Source organism: Achroia grisella, unplaced genomic scaffold (assembly GCF_030625045.1).
Source record: "Achroia grisella isolate CSIRO2021 unplaced genomic scaffold, CSIRO_AGI_Agris_v1 utg971, whole genome shotgun sequence".
Classification (NCBI taxonomy): Eukaryota; Metazoa; Arthropoda; class Insecta; order Lepidoptera; family Pyralidae; genus Achroia; species Achroia grisella.
In genome coordinates, this window is record NW_026713077.1 from 815,163 (window position 1) to 836,279 (window position 21,117).

At 31.6% G+C, this 21,117-nt stretch overlaps 1 protein-coding gene across 1 annotated transcript in view; it reads right to left on the reverse strand.

Moving 5' to 3' along the window:
• The window catches only part of LOC131854174 (E3 ubiquitin-protein ligase MYLIP), a 38,475-nt gene extending 24,229 nt beyond the window's left edge, over positions 1-14,246 (reverse strand). The window contains exon 1 of the mRNA XM_059205304.1: positions 13,934-14,246. Within this exon, the coding sequence (XP_059061287.1) occupies positions 13,934-14,017 (84 nt within the window). The 5' untranslated portion in view covers positions 14,018-14,246. The remainder of the gene's footprint in view (positions 1-13,933) is intronic.
• Positions 14,247-21,117: the final 6,871 nt, after the last annotated feature.

The following is a 21,117-nucleotide window of genomic DNA, read 5'->3' on the forward strand; positions in this document are numbered from 1 at the left end:
CCAAACTCCTGTAACATTGCCAATTGTAAAATTTCAATCAAACATCATCTACTTTCACAAAGTCCCCAGTTCATGTTTAAAGCTAATCGATTCTTTATTTAGAACAATGACGGATTTACAGTCAATTTTACGTTGTCTCAAGAATGTTAAAGAATATACACACGGCCCTAAAATTGGAGCAATGTTGGGAACTTTCTAGCTCGTGTGTAGATAAAATAGTCAGGTAGAATAAAAATAGTAAATATGATTTGCCCCAAAATAAAGGCGATCTAGAAAGCTTTCAGTAAACAGTAGACTGCCTGCTAACAATTAAGCCTGGCCTCACAACATTCGATTTAGTCGCACGATTGTCTTGTATCCTCCTTGGTCCTACGCATAAAACAAACGTCCGACTAAACCTAATAATGTGAGGCTCAATTAAAAGGTGTCCAAAAGTGTCCAATCCACGCGGAAGCTGTAACACGCGGGTAACAGCTAGTAAATAAAGAAATAAAGACTTATATTATCTGTGGTTTTAAGATTTATGCCTGCAAAAATAATAAAAACAGACTTGAATATTGTAAGAAAATATTATTATTAATAATAATTTTATTTGCTCAAAACACAATAGCTAATATGTCAATTAAAGCATAAGATGATGTGTTTTGCTATAGCAATGGCAAAACACACGATTATAAGGTGATTGGTATATAACCTAAGTTCTATACGCAGATAACCTGTTATCATATATTATTTTAGGATATCTTGTTTTTTTCCTTTATTTAATATTATCACCTTTGTATTCTCGGTTTATCAGTTACATACGTCATCATTACCATTGTGGATGCTGTTCAAACTGAGATAATGCTGACGTCTTTAATACTAGTGGCCCGCTGCGACTTTTTGTAGCCGGCCTCACAACATTCGATTTAGTCATTACAAAAGTCCAAGTGTCCAATCCACGCGGAAGCTGTAACACGCGGGTAACAGCTAGTAAATAAAGAAATAAAGACTTATATTATCTGTGGTTTTAAGATTTATTTTAATGACTTGAATATTGTAAGAAAATATTATTATTAATAATAATTTTATTTGCTCAAAACACAATAGCTAAGATGTCAATTAAAGCATTTGCTCAATGGCAAAACACAAATGTCAAATTTTATAGAAACAAAACAAATATTTGCAGATCGTCATATTACTTACACTTAATACTGTTTTGCTATAGCAATGGCAAAACATTGATTATAAGGTGATGCTGTTCAAAAAATACTAGTGGCCCGCTGCGACTTTTTGTAACGATGTTTTTACAGTCCAAATATTTTATAGAAACAAAACAAATATTTGCTCGTCATATTACTTACACTTAATACTAAAATGCATTAAATCCATTATAGTGAATATTGGGAAAAAGACTTTAAAGTTGATATTACAAAATATGTTTTTTAATATTGATATATTATGATTACCTACTTAAAATTGGTCTTTAGTACTAACAACTCCCCTAACATCATATTTCTTATTTAGAAACATTTGTCACGTGCAAGAAGTTGCATGTAGAATCAAGTTTACTATAATTCTTAAAACAATAGCCTATACCTAAGGTGATAATTAAGAGTTTTTCCACTTAAATGTTGAAAAATGAGTAATCCCTCTTTATAGATAATGGATCAATTTATAGCTAATGAAGATATATCGTAATATGAACATTAAATACTATTAATAGAGTTTGAAACGTCTTCACACAATTAATTTCATCTATAAATAAGACAAAAGAAAGTCGCTTTTCACTCCTATATTGTCAGCTTGCTTTTACTTGCACGTTTCTACTGTAATTTTGAAAATTGCTTTCGGAATCTCTACATATAGGAATGTTATATATATGCTCCTATAACTATAACTGCTTTAATTTGTTACTCAAGTAGGTATTTATTTACATCAACCTTGCTATTAGACAGTTTGTATTTACATAAAATTCTTAAAAATTTAATTCTGAACAACATTTATTTAAAACACGCAACACGCAAGTTTTCTTGCTCGTTCTTCTTGTGATTAGTCTGCGTTCCGAATTAATGGTAGATTAAAAAAATATGACTATTCAAAAGTGCTTATATTAAGTTTATTTGAATAAAGATTATTTCTATTTGTATTATAGTAATCATACATTATTACACTGTTACGGATCAGTGCTTTTGGAGGTAGGCATAGACCTATAATAAATAAATATTGTTATATAGTTACACATTGAAAAGAAAAATATAAAGAATAAGATTAAACGAATGTTCTCCTTTTTGAAGTCGGTCAAAAGCTCCGGTGGCGATGGTAATGTTATGAAAGTTGGAAATTCTCCAACACACGAGACGAGGTCGTGATACCCGCACTATCACAATCACGTGTTCAAACTCGCAATTTGGGTTTGCGTCGAACTTTTTGGCTAAGACCTTGTATTCACCTTTTTTATATTCATATTAGATCACTGCCTATACCACATACAGCGTTATATGTCACCATGCGATCATTTAAAATATACATCTTTAAAGTATTTTTAGAGTTTAACCCGTGATCAAGACTCTCCAGGGTCGCTTCCTACCACGTTGGGTTAAAAAATATACCCAAAGAAATGTGACTACGACAGGCAACAATGCCATTGATCCCAGATGGCAGATCTGGGATAATATTATTATTATCATTTTATGGCTATATTCTTTTGTTTATTTTATATTTATGCAAAGAAAACTTGCAAGAGTATAAATGTTTACACCATTACAAGTGTCTACAAATATTTATTAGTACTTAACTACTTTACAACTACCTATCAAAGACTTATAGTATGTTTTCTATCATTAAACTCTCCAGGTATTAATCAAGTTTCATCAAGTGCCCGCTAACCGTGCTAACGTGACTGAAGCCAACTAACGTAAAGTACTACGTGACCAATGCAACGTGCATACTCTGTACTCGCAACGTAATAGGTGGAGTACCCCAAGGCACAACACTTGGACCTGAATTTATTTATAACCTAGTATGAAGTCAGGGGTTTTTCCTTTTAGTATATCTAGGTAGATAGAAACCAGTAGTAATTAGTCCTTTTTATAGGTTTGTTTTCCAATTATTTATTTATTGTGTTTTCTGCGGTCTCAATATAATATGTATATATTTACGAAAAATCGATGTATTTGTATCAGTTATCTAGTATCCATAACACAAGCTTTAGCTAGCTTAACTTGGGACTAGATGGCGCAGTGTTAATTGTCCTGAGATTCTTATTATTATACTTGCATATTGTCATTTTACTGCAGTACCTCATTTGAAACCTAAATCTATCATTGTTATCCCCAATAAAGGGTACACAAGCTTAGATTATAGTAACTACCTAATAAGAAATCTTCAGCCTCTAGTATATTGTTTCAATATTGTACAATTGCGTTACAAAATGTACTGCGAACTTGTAAATATTTTTGTGCGTCAATCTACTACCTGCCTACGATCTGTTTCGAAACGTAACATTACGCGTTACTTAATCGCAAATGTTGTAAAAAAGATAACAACCAATTTGAATATACATATTACTAATTAAATCGTTAAAGATATAGTGTTAATTTTGTAACAAACACTTCACGTAATATTTTATTAAAACTTATAAAGGTTTAATTCAACTAATATAGGTAAGCAATTACTAACTAAATAACTGCATAAAATTATTATTAGAAAAAAAATTATTATTATTTAATGTAACTAACAATCTTATAATGTAGTTTTTAAGAAAAATATTTTTTTTAAATTGCGCAGAATAGAATAGAACAGAAAATCATTTATTCAAATAAACTTAATTTAAGCACTTTTGAATAGTCATAACAATTTGTATTTTATCTACCACTAATAAGTATTTTTTTAGATTATCATTTAGAAATTTAAAATGAATCTTTCCTCACTATTTTTTTTAATAAAAAAATGACGTTTTTGTTGTTATACCGATATCTTTAACAGTCCTAAACGGATTTTGATAACATTTTTTGTAATCGAAAGGATCAACTTCCGCGTTTGATGTCACACAAATTTCGTAATATCTAAATTTGGCTATATACGAAATAAAATCTGAATTTCTATGTTATCTACGTTGACATTGAAACAAAACGATAATAGTGCCTACATAGTAAAAGATAATACGTCTTAGTTGTTAATATCTTATCCATCTCATTAGACGTAATTAGACATTGCTCCTTTAAAATACAAATAAATGTGTAATCACCTTAGGTATATATAAACTAGTGGTCGCCCAGTGGTCGAAATTCGACCATAATTAATTTAACATTCAGAAAGACTATACACAAATATTAAAGACAAAAAATATTAATCTATTCTCAATTAACCACAGATTTTGACAATAAACTAAAGAGATATATGCGTGTGTGTGTCAAATATAATACATGCATAGTACATGAAATGTATTTTTTTAAAAAATTGCATACAGCACGCCTTCTCTATATAAGCTGTAAGTGTGCGAAATTTCATACTCCTCAGTCCACGCAGTTTTCATATACAAGGGGTACAAAGTTTTTGCTTCATTTGTTTTAATATACAGATTATTTTTTAGGTATGTAGATATAAAGATATAGTAGATTTATAATGCCTAATATTTTTAGGCGCAATTTACTTGGCTGCAAACAAGATAAAATATGAATTTCGCTCCTAATCATAAGGCCTATTTTTTTTTTTCAAGATACGTGTAGGCACAAACATTTTAATATATAATTCTGATTACTATTTTGATAGCCTTCTAGCGATAATCAAGACCGATACCCCAATAAAATACATATTTATGTAAATAAGATCCTTTATCTAAACTAATACATACATATATTGAGGGCTTCGGTGGTAGAGTGGTCTAAATGGATATACTCATGCCAAATATCCTCTCCTTTTTAATGTTCCAAAGGATTTCTTTTGTGCTGGTCTCTATGATAGGACGTTATATACATAACATAACTTGTAGTGTAGTTTGCAAACGCGATATTCAATGTAGGACAAATGACGTCTAAAACATATTACGACTGCTGTTACATACCTTCATTTATTACTGATGTTTATTACACCTCTTTTGTTATTTTATTGTACGATTATGAGAGTTGTATAACATTAACCATAGATAATTTTTATTACCCATAGACTTTTTTTTTCTTAGATATTAATAAATACGTAAATCATGTAATTCTTTGGGATTAAATAATATTATCTGTTGAGATACGTCGCACCGAATATTAAATAGTACTTACAACTCATTATTATATAAAGAACTTCTAACAACTAAAACCTCAGTTATTGTTCTTTGTGAAGAGAAAAAAAAACAAAAGAATCTATGGGAACCATTTTTTGTGCCGGTTTTATATAAAAGGACAAATAAAACAACCGGTCTGCGCTACCTACACGTATATGAATTTTACAAAAGATATAAGTATGAGGAAAATTATTATTCGATTGGGACTTTACTTGGGACCGTACCGGAACTCGAAATAATGTTTGTTAGAATTTTAACTGTTATATGTGTATGTGTCTGTACTTTCGTGAGTAATCTCGGAAACTATTTGGTCTCAGTTTGCACTGAAATATTACGTTAAGATTCACTTCAACATTTAGTGTTTATTTTATTAGAAATGGGTGTTCGTGAACATAAATTAAATAAATTTTCAAAATTAAAATTAGCCTAAGTTACTCCTTATCAGATTAGCTATCTACGAGTGAAAGACCCATCAAAATCGCTCAGCCGCTTCAGAGATGTACAGACAGACATTTTTTTTAAATGATTGGTTTCATAAATATACTTTCATAGGCATATGTAAAAAGCTGTTAGCTTAAAATTCCAAACATACACTTTAATTGTACACTGTTTTTAATAACTAATATTAATTAGGTGTATTTTAATCATTTTATACTCTCGACTGTCGACAGTTGATTGATATATACAGAAAAACAACGTTTGCTAGGTCAGCTAGTTAATATATAATGGACAATAAGTAATTTGCATCTGCTATGATAGCAATAAAGATTATGTCATCAAGATAATCTAGTCATTAAAGTAAACTACATAATGCCTAGATTAGTATATTTTATAATGTCTTCAGTAAATAGATCCGGTTTAAAGTGCCTACAACACCAGCTATCAATCCCTTATCTATACTAATAACCGTTTCTCAAGACTTTATCTTAGATAATGTAAACATAGAAGTATACATAAGTGAAGAGAATTATAAATCACTATATAAACTGATTTCGTTATATATTGTTAAGTAACAGTTTAGTAATATAGAGAGGAAACGTTTTTTTCAACTAGTTAGTATTTTTAGAGTATCATAAGTTAAAAAACTATAACTGTACTTTTTAAGCACTTTTCTCTATCTACGCTAAAAGTTACTATGTACATCTTTAGTCACCTCGCGGTTTTCTACATTTGACAGTCGGGCCGTGTAATAACTACCTTATTTTTTGTTTGGTATGGTGTAAAAAATATATTTTTTGATGTTATTTCATCAACATAGTCGTGATATCATCGACATGTAATAAGTTTTAAACAATAATAACAATGGCGACAGTCGGCTAGTGGCCACGTGACCGAATTGATGTACGTATACATAATACCTTGACTTACATATTACTTACCTACAGAATGTATAAAATTATATCAATTTAATCTAACCTCATTGGTCGTTTATTTCTTTTGTAAAAAACGGCGCGGTTTTAGGCTGTATGATGTGTCCACTTTGCCGGCACAATACTCTACTTCCCGCGTAACTTTTTTTTCTTTTTACAAGATATTTCAACTAAGCACTTACTTAATTGGTTTGCTCTGATAACTATGATTGATTTATTTTATTACTCTACTTGATTATTTTGATTAACTTTAGTCAATCTTGTTATTTGGCTGTTTGTATTAACACAAAACCTTAAAAATATATTTCTAAATATTATTTATTTAAAAGAGGAACACGCAAGTTATATTCGTTCTTTATCTGAGTATGGGTTTCAATAAAAAAAAAACTTAATAGCATTCAAAAGTGTTAAGTTTTTTTTAATTAAGATTATTTCTATTTCTTACAACAAAATATTATATTTTACCTACTTTAAAATGAATGCAACATTGTTAATTGTAATAAAATATTACAATTGTGTTACAATAACCCTAGATAACCTAACTTCCGAGGTGTATAGGCGGGCTGTTAATATTAATATTGTATCACTTGGTAACAGATAATGCCTCTATCTCTGTACACGTCATCCACCGACTCGTAAGATAGCGACTAATAATTTTCCAACCGACTTAAATAGAATAGAATAGAAAATTCTTTATTCAAATTAACATATATTTATGGATTGCTATTAATAGCACATCTAACGTCAGCTCGGCTTAAATCTTGAGCTGAAAATCGACAAGAAACTCTATACTTATTTTTCACAAAAGAAATTGTACATGATAAGGAAATATAAACATATAGCTTTATTCTTAATTCTTTTGTTGTAGAAAATATAAAAATATATATTTATTCTTAATTCTTAAACATTGCTTGTACTACGCCTTAACACTCGCATTTTATCTTGTTTAATTTAGTATTTTTTGTGAAACAAATGCGTAGCACGTATTGAATGTGTGACTGTGTGTATGTATGTATGTACCTACCTACTTCAATACTGCGAATATAAGCGTAATAACCAATTAATAAAGACCCTTGCTTCTATGAGTTTTAATACTTTGGAGAGTTCAAGCTATACCTCACTATACGGTCGACCGATTCCAATGTATGTTTTATATAATGAACCTGTTTTTAAGCTTAGGTTAATACCTCTAGCATTTGAAAACGTAAATCAAGCATATGAATAATTTTGGTAGTGCTAATTACCATCACAAGAATATTATGTTGTAGTTTTTTGTGTGTGTAGGTTTGGATGTAGGAGGTAATATCATAAACTAGTCTATTGCATCAATCTATTTATCAATTTTAATAATAATTTTAAGTTGATCAAAGGTTGGGTAAAAAACTGAAGGCACTATACCTGTAACTTGCCAGGTTCCTAATCCGTTTTTTAATTAAAAAAAAATAACCATATGCCACCTAAAATCTATATGTAGTTCTACATTCAAAATTAAATATTATTATTATGCAAAATTGAGTTTCTTTCAAGCTTTCACAGCCTAAAGACTTAATCACCATGAAATTCGGTATATACGTAGCATTTAGTTTGAAAAATGACATAGGTCACTTTATACGCGTCTCATGGACGAAGTCGCGGCAAAACCTAGTCAATTATTTCTACCCTGTATTCTAATAAATTATACAACCGATAATTTACTAAATAATTACTTTACTTATATAATGTACAAGGTTATTATATTGAAAGCGTTATATTGAACATACATACTAACGAGAAGAACTTGCGAAAGTTGCTTTTTTGAAGCGATGGCAGCGATGCGAGTGAAAGTTAAACGGCGCTTGATTTTGACAAAACATGGCGGACTGTGTGAAAAAAAAAACCTATTGTGACAAACTACATTACTAGTACAAAGTTTAATAATCACACACTAGAGTAAATACTTATAAAATTTTAGCTACTATGTCTATATGAAAAAAAAAATAGGAATGATTTAAAAAAAAAATCCATATTGTTTTTATATAATTTTTCATCTCGTACGGAGACTAAGCTATATGAACTTATATTGAACGACTGAAAGAAATACATTGACAATATAAAAATACGTATAGAATAAAGAATATTATAAAAAAGACTCTCAGACCAATACTAACTATTGGTAATTATAATGTTTTCTCTATAAATCAAAGTCCTATTCACTTTATAGAAACGCTGTTAAATCATCCTGATTTGAGAGCGTCCAAAGTCTATGATAATAATTATGACGAACAACGAGACGACATTGGACGAGCGGAGGCCGTATGCGTGACGTCACGGTTCAAAGTCCATAGAACCAATTGGAAAGTTCACAGTGGCGGCAAAACATTTCACAGCAATTTGAATTTAGAATATGATATTCATTATTACTAGCCAGTCAGTAAACGGCAATACATCTAAAGCCGTTAAAAATAAAAAATAAACTATCCCTTATCTATAGAATGCCAGCTATATTTATAGAAATAGAGTTACCTATAATATTACGCCTCTCGAAGCGATATAGAGGGTCGCCAGTTTTAAAAATACTGTTATCTATTTTCTTTTTAAATAACTATATACATATAAGTATTTCTATAAATTACAGTTCTACACAGTTATAGATTTAAAACAGCAAAAGAGTTTAATCTTATAAAAAAATTCTTCATGACTGAATTCCTTTTAAATTTCCAATACGTAGAAATTTATGAATTTTTTTTAACTTCAAAATTTAGATAACATATTTTCTTTTGTATAAACAAACATTATAAATACTTATATTAAAAAAAATACAATCTAAGTATGTGCTGACTTCATTTTAAAGATTTCCCTAAGTGTGTGGATATGAATTTGTTTCCTAATTACGTAATTTAAAATAAACATCAGATTGAAATTGTTTATTTTATTACTTCCTATTACAAATTGACTTTTTTGAGAACCATTATGGAATTTTGAGATATCATCAAAAATAGACTTTGTAGTTATGTAAATAAGGTACACCACAGATAGATTACAACACTCATATAAAGACCGTGAGGATATTGCAAAGATTGAACTAAAAGCATATTGTTACAAACAATACGACGACAATGTTACCCAACGGAGGCCAAACGGATGACGTCACAGTCCAAAGTCCACTCCACCAATTGGAAAGTTCAATAGTAGTAGGCAAAACATTTTGCAGCAATTAGAATTTAGGATACCCATTACAAGACCATTGTTTGTGGTCGGCCTACTACTGGTGTAGGTATACAAGTAGAATACTGTTGGGATTTACTGTATAAAAAACAATTTATAATAAATCGATAATTTCTGTAAGTAAATCGATTAAAAATTGTTTTTATAGAATCGATATTTTATTCACAACCCTATTGTTTGAGTGCAATGTGTCTGTATTCTAAATAAATGCATAATCTCTTATTTTTACACAATCCATAATATAAGAGTTGTTTTCAATAATTCTCATATAATTTATTTGCAGGCACGCTAATAATTGTGTAATAGTGTAACAGTTGTGTGTAATATTGTGTATAGTTATATTTATAGTAACTGAACAATCATAATTGAGTATTATTAATTTCAGTAGGTATATACTCGTACTATACAATAACAGTTGCACAATAATTCTGCGTGTAAGCTTTCAAAGTGGGCCAATTAAATCGTCTATATAAACTGCAGTTGTCATTGTATTATTGCAAAATTTCAACGCATTTATTCAATAAATTTTGCAGATTTTACATTAAAAACTAGACCAATTTAAAACAAAACCTTACTATAATACTATTTGCATAGTCAGGTACTAGGACAGCATAAAATTGAAGAACAAACGAAGTAGGTAAATTCTCTCTTAGCAGTTTACTCGTAGGTACTAGGGCAGCAAAAAATTTAAGAATACAGTATGATTTACTAAGTAGATAAGTTTTCTCTTCACTATTTTCGTTGTACTCTTTACTAGAAGACTATTTAAAATAAAACCTCGATATTTATAATCATACCAATTTACATAGTTGTAGGTACTAGGGCAGCATAAAATTGAAGTATGACTTACTAAATAGGTAAGTTCTCTCTTAACAGTTTACGCTGTGACCTCTTTGCGCGGCTAATTAAAATGAGTATGTTCTCATAACGTAGTTAAAAATAACAGACGCGCCCGTGGTGAACTTTGGAGTGCCACTTTATAGTTGGTATTAGTTAGACACCCTAGCATTCGTTTTTAAATTAGAGGCTGCGTATTTTCCTTGTTCCTTATAAGTAATATCTCGTTAATATGAGGATATAGTGTCATTTACATTGACAGATGTGTAATTAAAAGAAAAACTAGCTTAGATCTAGTAATGTATTAAAAATAAACTTAATGAGTAAATTAAATACTCTTAAGGAAATATTACTGAAGATTAAGATGTATGCTCTTGTACCTTTGCCTTACCGCTTATGAGTAAAAAATATAGTACGATAAATTAAAAACATTGTACATATAAATTTAAGTAGTTATTTAGAAAAATAGATTTAGATTGAGAATATGATCTCCAGAATAAGGTCGAGGTAAAAACCTCAAGGTTTCAACATTTAACGCCAGCTGCATTTGGTTCTATTGTAAGATTCAGGTTTTTATTGTTGTAATGTTGACTTTGCTTACAAAATTACGTGTTTAATCTGAATATAAAAGTAGGTAAGCTGCTAAACCCTGATATTAGTAACACAAATTAAATAGGGAATTAAAACCGATGTATCCAAATTCCATTAGCCTACATTTACATTCACTCTGTCAATAATAGTATCAATTAGATTGTATTCATTTCATTACAATTGCAACAATGTTGTTATCTGCCAGTAGAATAATCTTGTCCGTCATTATTTTGTCTACCTTGAAGATTAGTGGCTTTTTTTTCTACCTAGTTCTCACAAAGCGTCTACTAGTCATATACTTATCTATTTAACCTTTGTATTGTTAATTTATTGGAACTACTATTATTTTCCTTCGCGCCATTTTCGCATGCTCAGGTCTATTTTTTTTTATTAGAAGTCATTGTGGTTTAGGTATTTTAACTATGAGGATATAAACTATTATTATTCTATGTTATTGTTGTATTATTTATTATATATTATTGTTTAAAGGAGCAAGGAAATTTCTTGATTAATCTTTTTGGCTGATTACCGAATGAGGCGTAAGCGTAAGTATATTTAAAAATTGTCAACTCAAATTTATTGCTTAGTATCTTTATTCTACGAGTATAAACTCATTTCTAATCTGCTAATGAAATGCAATGTACCTTGCCGTTCCCATTTGTATAAAACTACATTCAACAATAATAAACTCGAACTTGTAATTTTACAAACTCTTTCAATGGTGTTCTCTACTTGATTTTAAACTACAACACCAAGGCGTTAGAATTTAATTTTGAATGTTGAAATGCATCGTGTTTCGATCACGCAGCCTGCACGTGTTCGCTCACGGCGAGTTCACAGCTGTTCGGTTGGACTTTGGACCCAGCTACAATCACCGGCGATTTGTAATGTCTTGCTCGATTTAGCTGAGGATGGATTTTATTGCTATCTCCGACTATAATTACTAAATAGGCCTCCACTAATAATATGAATGTTGGCTAACAAAACAGAATAGATTTAAAAATGTACTTTTAGATAATCCGTGTAAATAAAGTAGGTATCTAGGTTGCCTACATACTTAGGAAGTAGTATTATCTTAAAATTATTAGTATAATACCTAATAAGTATTATTCTGATTATTACAGGGTAAGTATTTATTTATTACCTAACAAAGCAATAACCTACGCTTTGAGATTATTATCAGCGACGTTTCGACGTTTTCACTTAGACTTTCTTTACAATGTTGTTTTGTTGATATTTAGTAGGCACACCTTTCAATTGAACATTGTAATTTATGTATCCTACTCAATTCTAATGAAAAATACCTATAAAAGTGAGTCAATCAGTTTTACGTACTTACAAATGTAGATTAAAATATTTGCCTATCTACGTAATGTAAGTAGGCATCTATGTATCATATATTAATTGGACTGTTTTATACTTAAACTTACTTATAGACATTTATATTTACTTATTGTAGCAAACCTGTTAATCTGCATTAATGTATTATAATACTCGCTTCTGAGTGACATGATGATGCAAGAAACTGAATGTCTATAAAATGAAATTCACACATAAGTAGGTACATGCTACTTAGCGGCTACCTATGTATATTGGAGTCCGGCCAAAAACCTCGGTAGAAATGTTTTGGCGCCTAAATTTTTATATTTTCTTTACAAATAACTAACGCAAAGGAAATTAAACCATAATGCTATTAACATTAACGTCTATTATCATTTGAAGAAAAATGCGCTGTTAATAGATTATAATCATTTTGTACTTTGAACTTTGTCTGGTTGGAAACAGGTAGGAATCTATGCGAGTACATGTTTAGGATGCAACAAACGGCACTTAGTGGCACAAATAAAGTATGTAAAGACCACCTTATGGTAACGGTATTATGGTAAACGCTGCATACAGATCAATATTTTGTTATGTACAAGCAGTACAAGTTTTCTAATTGCCAATGAAGTAGGTACCTATATTGACTGGATTCTTTTATAAGGTTACATTTGTTGGAGACTGTTTGGCTGGAACCCTGAAGTTCATTAACATTTTTTCATTATCATAGGATTCGTCATACGATTAATTAAATCTATACAAAACATATTTGTACCTGATACGTATGATTAAGTAAGTATAACAACTTACGCAACATTTAATTAAGTTTATACCAATTTTGATTTTTTTACAGATCTATAAATTAAAAAAAAATGTAAAGTTAAAAATATAAATGGGTTTATTATAATAGATCACGTCGGTAAGGCGTGAACGCAGCGCCTTGCCATGCCGTTTGCCGGGTCCAAAGTCCACAAGGTAACACACTGACGTCGTGTCGATAGCGCGAACGTGCTTCATACAATGCTTTTGTAACAAACTAGTACTATTTCTCATACTTATTATAAAATATCGCAACAATATATTTTTATTATTTATTTAAGAACTATTACAATTTTAAAAATAATAAAATAATTTAATTTATTAATGTAAACAAACGAAACTACATGCAATATGTCCTTGGCCCTTTCCAAGTATCTGGATATTTTTATTCTAAATTTGAAATTTAAAAAAATAGCTTGAGTAGTATGTAGTACATAAACATTATAGATTGAAGCCAACAAATTGCCAACGAATATGTATGTGATTGTAATAGTTTTAAAAATACCAGTCTTGGTAAAATTAGATATAAGAATCTTACCTTCTCAAGGCACTCCTGTCCAATGGAATTGGGGTCAGCCTTAACTTCAAGGATCACAGAATTAGCCTGACTTATTAACCACATTTTGAATATTTCGGAGAAAACCGTAAATTATTAAAGGAGGTCGCGATTATAAAACGTACCGATGCTATTCAAACATTAACACTTTGTTTATTGATTATTGTTTATCTCACTCTCGTAAAGTATTTGTTTAAAAATGTCTTTCGTAATTCGCTCTGAGCAATGTTTATCGCGTATTCTTTGTGGAAGTAAAACTGTGAATACCTCCCAACGACGGCCATACTACATTAAGTTTGCCACCGAAATGATAAAGAAAACAGTGACGTGACGTACTCGGAACACTCACCATGTCACACCGCGTCATTACTATGTCAATCAAATACAATTACACTGTTTACATTGCCGCCTATGTATTTACGCGAAACAATCATGTTAAAGCAAACACAGTGATGTATATTGTTGTGATTAACTAAACAGTACGCTTGTAGAGAGTGGGGTTTACATGCTATTTCATTTTATACAGTACCGCTAGAGTAGGATAGAAGTATTGGAGACCATTCCCCCTAGCAGAGGACTAGCTGTGAAGGGAATTTATGATTTCTAACCGACTGTACATTACGATTGTATTGTGTTATTAACAGTTTTGTTAATGGATTATAATGAAACGGTGCACCGGCTGCTAACGATTTACCCTGGCACTAGTGGAGAATAATAAGATGAGCATGAGGTTAGGTCAGTTTGTACATCGTGAAAAATTCACCACAAATTGGTCGACCTCCTCGCGGTTCCCCATGGAAACTATCGTAATAAATTCTTGGTGAATTTGTGATGATGGGTTAACTGACTTAACCTCAAGCTCATCTTATCATCCTCCACTAGTGCCCCGCCAGCGTAAACCGTTAGCACAGGGGGAGGGGATTATTAGTAATGAGGACTCATAATACCATTACTAGCAATGCACCCTGTCAGGTTGACCTCCACGCGGTTACCCCTGGAAACAATCGCGATAAATTCCTGGTAAATTTGTCACGATTGGCTAACTGACCTGACCTCATGTTCATCTTATCATCCTTCACTGGTGCCCCGCCAGCGTAAACCGTAAGCGCAGGCGGGTGCACCATTCCATTATCAAAAATAAAAAAAAAACCGTTAGCACAGGTGGGTGTATTATTCCATTGTCATCCATAAAAAAAATCATGATAGTTTCCAGGATAAAAAGAGCTTAATATATAACATGTAAATACTATAATTGAATAACTGAAATTAAAAACAATTTCCCTGTAATTCTTTTTACTAATCAATGTTGTTAATATATTTTGTAACAGGAGCTGGCTCAGCTGTTGCTGATATAAGCGGCTTCTTTTGCCAACTTTGTACGTTTTTTTCTTCTTTGTGTATGTTTGGTAATCTGTTACTGTTGGCAATAAAGGTTTTATCTCTCTATCTAAATTGTATTCTAATTCAATTTAAATTTTTTATGGTACCTAATACTTGCAATGTCTTTGTAAAATCCTGTCAGTTTACAATATATTACAAATACTGTTCATGTATATATGATATAATGATTAGCACCTATATAATGTTAGGTATGCGTTTGGTAGAAAATTTGGATATTTTAATCAAGAAGAGGAGATTATATATCTGTCCCTTATTTTGTCCATTTGGCAAGGTACAGTGTCGTGCCCCCACTTGTTCACAATGTTTGTAAACATAATCAAAGTTATTATATAGGCACGCCCAGCTGTACCCTATACAAATTAAAGCATAATTTATACCTGCATGACACACTTCAGCCGCTTATGTAAGTAAGCTTTTTATTGATATTTTTTTCCTACCGCCCATCTCAGTCCATAGAAACAGTTGAAAATAACTGGCATGAAACTCAACTGTATTGATATATTTATTTCTTTGTAAAGTATAGTAGTTAACATAAATTAGAATGTGTAACTACTAATTAAAATACCGTAAAATTTTATTATAGAAGCAGAATAGTGACTACTAAACCTCACCGATCAGCAATCTATAGGTACCAATTTATTAGCGGAAATTGACATTAAGTTAGGCTTTGATCAGTATTGTTAAATGTTTGGATAGAAGTTTTAATTTATATAAAGGTAATTCCAGAATATCCTTTCTAGAATACCGCATATTATTTTAATTATTATTTTTATTGTTATTGATAATAGTGAAACAAATACGACATTTATATGTTACGGACTACAATAACTTCGTAATAGAAAAACGCGTGTCGCAAAGCAATGTCTAAGGTTAGTGTGCATAAACGCACAGACAAAGAGATTCTCTAAGAATACCATATGTTTACTTTCATTATGATAAATAGGCATTTCTAAAACATATAATCAATAATTCTCTTATAGATATCATCTGTATCACGTGCGAGTGAACGAGTTAGGCGCCATTTTCTCAATATATTTTTTTTTAATGACGCAGAGGTAAATGTACAATATCTATGCTGCCGAAACGGCTGGGTTTTTCTTATAATTTTTAAATTAATCAGTCACATGTACACATTTCTTGGGTAAACACAAGTGTTAACATGACGGCGTAGTTTTGTTACATGACATATGTTATAGATTTACAACAAAACTGGTGAATATATGACAAAGTAACAAAAACCCAAGTATTCAGCCTACATACTGTATTGACGGTCACATGTTCGATTCACGTGCAACAAAGTCATTTGTATTCACAGTGTTTTTTCTATGGATAAAAATAGCAAGGTGTAACCTCCTGTGCTATTTATTGGTATAGGAGTGTAGGATGATAGCATCAGCATGAAGTCAGTTTTTTTAATATTATCTGTGGTTTTTTTAATGGATGATAACGGAATGGTACTGACGGTGTACGCTGGCGGGGCATCAATGGATGATGATAAGATGAGTATGAGGTCAGGTCAGTTAACGATATCGTGGTGGCGAGTTCACGTGGAAATAACATGGTTTTGAAATGGGATAGCATGAAAGCCGAGGGACATGATGGCGCTGCATGATATTGGTTTTTTGTGTATGCGATTAATTATAAAGTTTGCTAGATGTAAAGGCAACGGTTACCACTTACCGTCAAGTGAGATTTTAGCTTGTATGGCATTATATAGAATAGAAAATCATTTATTCAAATAAACTTAATTTAAGCACATTTGAATAGTCAACATTTTTTTTAATCTACCGCTTATTCGGAAAGCTGTCTCATCACAAGAAGAATAAGCAAGAAACTTGTGTGTTGCTCTTTTAAACAATCCTTGTAAGTTCACATTTTACGAAACGTGTGAATACAACCAACCAACCAGCACTAATTTATTTAGGCTCAATTATAAAAATGTAGAAACACAGTAAGATTAATAATAATGCACCTCCCATTTCAATCTCTGTATATAGATATGGTTGACTGAGAGAAATTCTGCCAAGTGCACCTTTATTTTATACCTGTGTGAAAGATGATATGGTGAGAAAGGGAGTAAATAACGGGATGACTGCGAACAGAGATGAATGGAAGAGAAAAACGTATTACGACGACCACAAATAAATGGGATAAGGAAGAGGCAGATGATGATGATGAATAAAGTTAAAGAAGTTTTAATAAATGAATATACGTATCCGTATATATTTTTTGTTAATATTAATGTTATTTACTTTAGTCGTGAATTACCACCATTACTATTATATAAACGCTATATAAATTCTTATCTTCTCTGAACGCCGTACTGCCGCCGTTACTTTTTTAAAATATTTTGAATAATTTATAATTTACAGTTTATTAAAATGAAAGGCCATTTTATGAAATCTGCGGTAGCCTACGTGGTACCATATGTCTGACAATTGCAAACTTGCTTTGACATCCACGATATAGGCATAGCCTAGTGTGGAGTTATAGATAAAATCTTAAGTTTTCCGAAATAAAAGCATTCTATTTCTAATTTTAAAACATTTGTAGGAACCTACTATACTAGATGTGACATTGGACTTTGTAACTTCTGGTATACCTACTTAATTAGAATAAATTAATAAAATTAATATATGTACTGTTTAGTATGCAATATTATATTGCAATTTAATACGCAAAGTCTGCATCCGTTTGTTTAACTTATCATGTGGCTGTCTAACTACGAGTATACAAAGTACTAGCTGATCCGCGCAACTTCGTCTGGCTATTTTGCGCAATATACATATCTTTTTAAATTACAGCCTATGTGTATGTGTTATTCTGATGTATAAGCTATATTACTGTAAAGTTTCATCAAAATTTGTGCAGTAGTTTTTGCGTGAAAGAGTAACAAACATCCATCTATTCATCCATATTTATGCGAGTAGTCTAAATATATATAACTCAAAGGTGACTGACATAGTGATCTATCAACGCACAGCCCATACCACTGGACGGATCGGGCTGAAATTTGGCATGCAGGTAGATGTTATGACGTAGACATCCGCTAGGATTTTGATTAATTCTACCCCCAAAGGGATAAAATAGGGGATGAAAGTTTATATGAAACTTTGTCAATTATAAACCGATCGGGCTGAGACTTTGCATGCATAAAGCTACTATGACGTAGGCATCCCCTAAGAAAGGATTTTGATAAATTCCACCCCTAAGGGGATAAATTAACGCGAGCGAAGCGGCGGGCAAAAGCTAGTATTAGCATGTAGTAAGATATATACTAGCTCTCCCGGCAAACGTTTTCTATTTAAAATTAGGGTTGATGGTAAAAGGGTTAAAAATGTAGGGTCGTGTGTATTTTTAATGCCGAATAATAATATAAAATAAAAATTATGTAATAAAATATGTTTTTTTTTATAACCCCTTATCACTTAGGGTATAAAAAATAGATAAAAAATTTAATCACAATCAATGTAGTAGATCGATTCCATTGTGGACAAACAATATGACAAGTGAAATTTTTATATACGCCGATTTGTTTTATATAATTATAACTAACGTAAACAAACTGACGTCCCATCTGATGATAAGCTGTAATCGCCTATATATATAAACAGCACTATGTAGTATGTACATCACTATATCATGTGACACCCGTGATACCATTCATGCGTTGCCATTCCGACAGCATGTCCAACATTGGTTGCGACAGCCTCGGTGGTCTAGTGGTTTAGCACACCGTTTTACTATCCGGTGGTCGTGGGTTCCATTCAAACATCCAAACATTTGTATTCATGAGTATGATTGTTTGTATCGGTCTGGGTGTTTTCTATGTATAATATGTATTTATTTACAATAAAATGTATCCATGTATTTATATCAGTTGTACCCATAACACAAGATCTGCTTAGCTTGGGACCAGATGGCGTTGCCCATGATGAATTGTCCTGAGATATTATTATTACAGCAGACTAAGATGCCATGTTTCTTACCCTGTAACCTATGTTTCTTACCCTTACTTCCGATGACCGTGGGTTCGATTCCTCGCACGGTGCAAACATTTATATTCATGAGTATGATTGTATGTATCGGCCTGGGTGTTCTCTACGTATATTATGTATTAATAAAAAATATATATATATCTAAATGTTTATATCAGTTGTCTAGTGCCCATAACACAAGCTCTGCTTACCGGGGAACTAGATGGCGCTGTGTATAGAGTTATTTATGTATTATTTTTTTAATTTTGCCATAAGGCAGTTTGAATTCACACCAAAATCTTTAAAAATGTAATTGAAATCATTTATATAAAAGAGCAACACGCAAGTTTCTTGCTCGTTCTTCTTGTGACGAGTCTATGTCCCGAATAGTGATGGAATAAACAATATGACTATTCAAAAGTGCTTATACCTAGTAAGTATATTGGAATAAAGATTATTTCTATTTCTTTTATAATCGAATAGACTAAACAAAGACTTTATAGACCTAGCAGCTATGATGACAGCGCTATTATTTGTATTATGTTTGTCTGGTACCTACGGGGAATGGCAGGTAAAGGGAGGTGAAGATATGAAATCTGTTATAGCTATTTATGTACATATGTAGTTATTTTTATAGCATACCAGCTACTCGCCCCGGCTTCGCACGAGTGTAATGTATTATATATATACCTTCTTCTTGAATCACTCCTATTTAAAAAAATCGCTACAAAGTCCGATGCGTAGATTTAAAGATTTAAGCATACATAGGGACGGACAGAGAGCGATGGTGATTTTGTTTTATACTATGTAATGATGAAGGGACAAACGAGCTTGCGGCTCACCTGATGGTAAGTGATCGCCGCCGCTCATAAGCACCCACAACGCCATGGGAATGGTGAATTGCCGGTTTAAGCTCTGTTATTGAAAGTTTCAATATAGTATCGGTCGGAAAGGTGACTCCATAATATGGTTGTGCATGGCAAATAGTTTCTATAAAAACAGCCGCTATTCGTGCAAATGATCAGGGTGGTCATTTAGTATATTTCTTGAAGTATCTACAAGTAATATAATAAAAGAGACACTCAGTCCCGAATGACTTGAATGTTATTTTTTTTCGCGTCGTAACTAGGCAACGGTGTTGCCGCGCGATGATAGTGTGGCGAATCTACGGACAGCGCGTGGCAACACCGTTGCCTGGCGACACATGAGGGAGAAAAATAACAATCCTGTCATAGCGGACCGAATCACTTCTTTTTTTATATAATTTCCATTTATATTATTATCACTGTAAATAATATAAGAATTCACATATATATACAAAGCCACGACTAAATTCGCCACATAACTCTAACAACTAGAAGTTTTTTTTCTTCTTTACTTCAACCTGACATGGTATATTGCTAGCATTGAAATTATTAGTCCACATTACTAACAATCCCCTTCCTTTCAGAACTATTAGTCCGTAGAGTCCTCATTTCTACATATCATGCATCACACACTCCTATATTGTTTTCTGTCGATCTTTCCCTTTGCATCCATTCATATTATTAGCACAGATAATATAATATTTTATTAGTAAATACCTTGTAGGTACAACTTATGTTTTAAAATCGTGGTACACATAGTTTGTCCACAACCCAAACTACACTTGATCATAATAATAATATGATTTCTTTTGTATAACCTACCACGGAGGGTTGTTTTTATTTTATTTTTATAAAATATAATTATTCTAGACAATCTACGCAACGCCATCTAGTCCCAAGTTAAGGAACTTGTGTTATCGGC